Below are 4,808 nucleotides of genomic sequence, written 5' to 3'. Positions count from 1 at the left end.
CCAATGCAGACAAAAACAACCAATGCATTACTAATGCATATTTTTAAAACTCTCTCCTTGGAGCTACAATTTCAGCAGAGAGGATCCAACAGCTTTGACATTTTGTAACAAGATTCTCCATCATTTCAACCTGAGATAGTTTCCTCACCTCCTACTCCCAAATGTCTAATCAATACTACACATTTTAGGTTTCTACTAGCAACGCATGATCATGGTACCAAGTCTATTAATTGGGTTAAGCTAGGCTCCCAACTTCAGTGGCTCAACCTAACAAAGGATTATTGCTTTTGTGTGTCACAGAACAGGGTATGCCAAGTGGTTCTCCTCCACTGGCTTAAGGAGATGGGTTTCCTCCATCTGAAGGCTGAAATTTTTAGAGCACATTGCCTCCAAGGTCAGCATGACAGAGGAAGAGAAGTCCAGATTATTTTGGTTCTCACCCACTTGGTTAGAATCCAGTCATATGGCCCCTAAACAAATGCAATGTGGGCTGGAAAATGTAGAAGAGCACATGAACACGTGGTGGGCATTTACTACTTCAGCTATTTCAAGGCTGGTGCATACTTACCAGCCAAATCTAGGAGGTGGGAAAGTTCAGACCAAAGGCATGCTTGTCTAAGCCAGAGGCATAAGTCAAGCCCAGAGACCACACTGATCTGAATGAGGACATCAGGGTGTACTCTGCTTCTGCAGACAGGGCTGGGAACCAGTTAAAAAGATGGAAGGGGCACCTTGCCCTCCCAACACTCTGTATTAGAATCTTTGGTGAGGGTACCTGGAAATCCGCATTGTTTTTTTCTTTTTTAAGATTTTGTTTATTTACTAATGAGACACACACAGAGAGAGGTAGAGACATAGACAGAGGGAGAAGCAGGGTCCCTGAGGGGAGCCTGATGCAGGACTAGATCCCAGGACCCTGGGATTATGACCCAAGCCAAAGGCAGATGTTCAACCACTGGGCCACCCAGGTGCCCCCAAATCTGTGTTTTTATTAGTATCTAAGAGATATTGATGCTAATATGAGAGCCACTGATGTGTCTAAATCTCCATGAATGGGGGCCTGGTCAGGGAAAATAACTTTCCCTAATTTACTAGGCACATTAGTGGTATACCCACTCTGATTTTTGAATCCCATTAAACTCTATGCCCAGTTATGTATGAGCTTCTGTTCCTGGTTGTGATTTGGAATTTCTCTTTAACACTCTGTGTCCCAAGAGGCCCAGTGAGGACAAATGAATTCAGAATTCCTTAAATAAGAAAAGATAGGCTTGACAAAGAGAATGTGATCAGATTCTTTTTGGGCTTGGGCACATGGAACCTATCTCTCCTTGCCTGTCCTACTACCTGACCCTCTGCTTGATATTGCCTGCTCCCCAGGACTTGCTGTGTCTCATTGCACTATAGTATCTATTTCCTTCCTACCCCTGCTTGTCCTGCTGTTGTTCCTCACTGGCATTTGAGACTACATTTCTTATTGATGTTTGGGGATGAGGACTATTAGGCTGGAGGCAGGACAGAAAGTTCTGTTGGACCTGGTCTGAGCATCAATGATGGCAGCAAATGGTCACCAATGAATTGTCTGCTTGCTACCAAAGTGTCTGATTTCTCATGACACCTTGAGATTTCTAGAGGAGTGTTGGTGCAAACCTCTCCTTCACTCTCCAAGAAGCTCAACTTGAAGTTATCAAGAATTTGTCAGTATGCTGGCTTGTCATATCCTCCTTGTTCATATCATCCATACCCTCCTCCTACCCTCCTTGCTCTTCCTCAACCTGTAGAGATAGAAATCTTTAAGATATGTGACTCCCAGATGTGGACGAAAATTTCTGAGGTCATCTGTTGATCTCCTCACTAGTTCTTCAATGCAGGTGACACTTGTATTATTCTGGATTCAAGGGTTGGAAGAAAGAAAACCAGCCAGCCATGAGACTGATGCAACAGTCGTGTAGTATGTAGGATGGTAAGAAAGGAAATTATTTTGGAAAAGAAGAAGGCATTTGAACAAAAGGCTGAAGCTGATGTCATGTCAGCTAGAGCTGTGGAGCTGGCTAAACCTGGCCCCAGCCAGCCTGACTCTTCTTGTCATGCAGGTGAGCCCAGCTTGGGAGCAAGCCCAGAGTCCATCACATGCCTGTTCTTCCCTAACACAAACCCCACCTTCTGAACAGCCTTCCTCTCCCTGGTACTCCCACCATCTTTATCCTGTTCTTTAAAAAGCCATCAAAGGGGGAGCCCTGGGTGGCTCAACGGTTCAGCGCCTGCCTTTGGCCCAGGATGTGATCCTGGAGACCCAGGATCGAGTCCCACGTCGAGCTCCCTGCATGGAGCCTGCTTCTCCTTCTGCCTTTGTGTGTGTGTGTGTGTGTGTGTGTGTGTGTGTGTGTGCGTGTGTTTATCATGAATAAATAAATTAAATAAATAAAAAGCCATCGAAGTCAAGTCTTATCCAAAATATATTTTATGTGAAAATTCAAGAGTTGTACATACATAAATATTCAGTTCTACAATAACATTATGGTTTCATAGGGACATCCCCTCTTAAAAATTAAATATATGTATATTTGCATTGATTCTTGCAAGGATCTTCGCAATACTATAGTGAGGTAGAAAAGAGAGCATCCTTCAGTTTTTAGGGGGCTAAAGTGATGTGATATATCCAAGGGTTTACATTTAAAACACATTCGATTCCAGAGCACATTAAATTAAAATATTAACAACTTAGAAGACATAAAACATTACTTAAGAAAACTGTGGTTCACATTATTGCACAAATCTCATATTCCTTAGAATTGTAGTAGAATAATCTCAGAAGGTATGTTGGAAAGGATAGGGAATATAAATTGTTTCCTGGACATTGGCTTGGCTTCATTGTGCGCATGACTGTTCACAGCTTTGGGGCTTGGGTTTTCTTGTCCAGGTACTTCATGTGATCCTGGACCCACTTCTGGTTGGGGTCAGCACAGATGTCCTTAGCCAGTTTGGTCTTGAAGCTGTGGGAAGAGAGGGTATTTAGATGGAGTGCTTGAAGATTCAACCTGGTAGTGTAACCCACTTTATGGCCCATTAGTTTGTGGTGATGGAGGCCCTCTAACTGGCTAGCCCATTAGCCTGGGGTGATAGGGGAGGAAGGAAGGAAACTCAGGTGAAGCAGCTGCTTTTGCTGCCCCAGGTAAAGCCATCTTCTCTCCTGGATGAAGGAACTGACATCTGAGCTAACGCCTGGACAAAGAGCTATAAATGGGAAGTCTCTATTTTCTTGAATTTACTTTTCCCATAGGAAGATTTCTAGGATTAGATTAGAGATGGTCTAAGCACCTGAGGGTTAAATTCCAACTCAGTCTGATAATAACCCTATCCACTGCCTGGGAGCAAAACTCAAGACCAAGTGTTGAGTGCGGGTGGTTATGGCTTCACTCACATCACAGCTTCCCGGGGACAATAGCTGCTGGTGATTCTTCTGTAGCTCTTCAGCTTCTGGATGGGGATCTTCCTAGTGGTAAATCTATAGCAGCAGGTGGTTGAGATATTAATCCCGTCTGTTGAGACAACAACAACAAAGGCTATTTAAGGTGTGTGCTGGGACTTTCTATTTATAAAGGAGGGAACGGTAAGGAGGAGAGTCAAAGAAAGGGAAATCACCCACCCTAAGTCCTGTGTTTCTGCCATAAAACTTTCAGTCTTACTGTCATGGACTGTAAAACGGAAGGATATGACTGCTAATTGAGAGGAGAAGAGAAACTGGCGACAACTCTGGGTTGTTGTTAGGAGGGGCTCATAGAATAGTCTAATCCTCAGGACAGGGCGACCGAAACCATGGGTCCCCCTCTAGGCTCTGAGCAATCTACGCCTGGTCATGAGTTTCCCTAATACCCGCTGCCTCTGCAGAGCCCTGTCTTAGGGTGCTGGACTGAATGAAGCACAGTTCAGATTCTTGTCTCCTTCTTTCCCCTCCACCACATCTGGAAATACTCTGCACACCCTCCACCAGAGGCCCCCTCTTTTCGATCACCCCAGTTCCCCAAACACTGCTACAAGGACCCAGAGTAGTATCTGCACTAGGGGCATGAGTGCAGAGCTGGAACCCTGGAAGGGACTGGATTTGGTGTCCATGGCTGAAATTCCCGGGAGCACCTGTGTGATCAGCCTTCCTCCTTGTCCTTCTCTGACTTTCCTGATCTTGGAAATGGAGCTGTGGGTGATGCTCCTGCTCTGGTGGCCCATGAGAAGCCAGAGATGTGGTGATGGGCTTCAAAACAAAAGAGAGAGGGGCTCACCTGGCTGGGTGAGCACCTGGGTGGTGAGGGCGGCGGCTATGAGCAGCAGGCAGAGGAGCGCTGCGGAGACCTTCATGTCGGTGGAGAGCAGGGAGCTTGGATGTGAGAGCTGGAGGTTTCTGTGTTGTCTCAGCCTCTCTGCTCCTCTGGCCCCTCTGGCGGCTCTGCCTGCCTTTTATACGAGCAAACAGGAAGAAAGTGAGTGGGTAACAGGAGTTCGTTCTAAATGAATCACAGGGTGGAAGAGTACATCAGCTGAGCCATTGCCCTGCCCTGGGGAAGATATTAGGAAATGAGAGAGAAGGCGTGATTGATGTTGGCCTGCTTGCCATCCAAACTCAGGGCTGGTATGTGAGGTGTGGGCTATGCCCAGGCAGTATGTGATCTATGACTCTTACTAAGGGTTCTGCTTTTTTGAAAAGAAACACTTTATATGGAAAAAGAAAGGAAGTAGGGTTACCAAATCAAAGAGATGTAAGGGATTTCCCCAATTTTCCTCTCACATACCATCTCAAGGATGACAGCATTCAGAGA

General features: G+C 45.6%; 1 protein-coding gene across 1 annotated transcript; it reads right to left on the bottom strand.

Annotated features, from left to right (window-relative positions):
• Positions 1-2,442: 2,442 nt before the first annotated feature.
• LOC140607454 (C-C motif chemokine 7-like) lies at positions 2,443-4,433 on the bottom strand. The gene is made up of 3 exons (XM_072782184.1): positions 4,275-4,433; positions 3,419-3,536; positions 2,443-2,990 (listed from the first exon to the last, which is right to left on the bottom strand). The coding sequence occupies exons 1-3, from the start codon at positions 4,348-4,350 to the stop codon at positions 2,885-2,887; spliced, it is 300 nt and encodes a 99-aa protein (XP_072638285.1). The 5' UTR covers positions 4,351-4,433; the 3' UTR covers positions 2,443-2,884.
• Between the last annotated feature and the right edge of the window lie 375 nt (positions 4,434-4,808).

The sequence above is a fragment of the Canis lupus genome, chromosome 16 (genome assembly GCF_048164855.1).
Source record: "Canis lupus baileyi chromosome 16, mCanLup2.hap1, whole genome shotgun sequence".
Lineage (NCBI taxonomy): Eukaryota > Metazoa > Chordata > Mammalia > Carnivora > Canidae > Canis > Canis lupus.
The sequence above is the reverse complement of the archived record's forward strand: the minus strand, read 5'-3'. Positions and strand labels throughout refer to the sequence as shown.

What these genes read in the sequence shown, in the direction of transcription:
- LOC140607454 (XM_072782184.1), bottom strand. Translation starts at nt 4,350, where the DNA reads ATGAAGGTCTCCGCAGCGCTCCTCTGCCTGCTGCTCATAGCCGCCGCC. An exon ending in CCAGGTGCTCACCCAGCCAG is followed by an intron (nt 3,537 to 4,274) that starts GTGAGCCCCTCT and finishes TTGTCTCAACAG; the next exon opens with ACGGGATTAATATCTCAACC. An exon ending in TGTCCCCGGGAAGCTGTGAT is followed by an intron (nt 2,991 to 3,418) that starts GTGAGTGAAGCC and finishes CTCTTCCCACAG; the next exon opens with CTTCAAGACCAAACTGGCTA.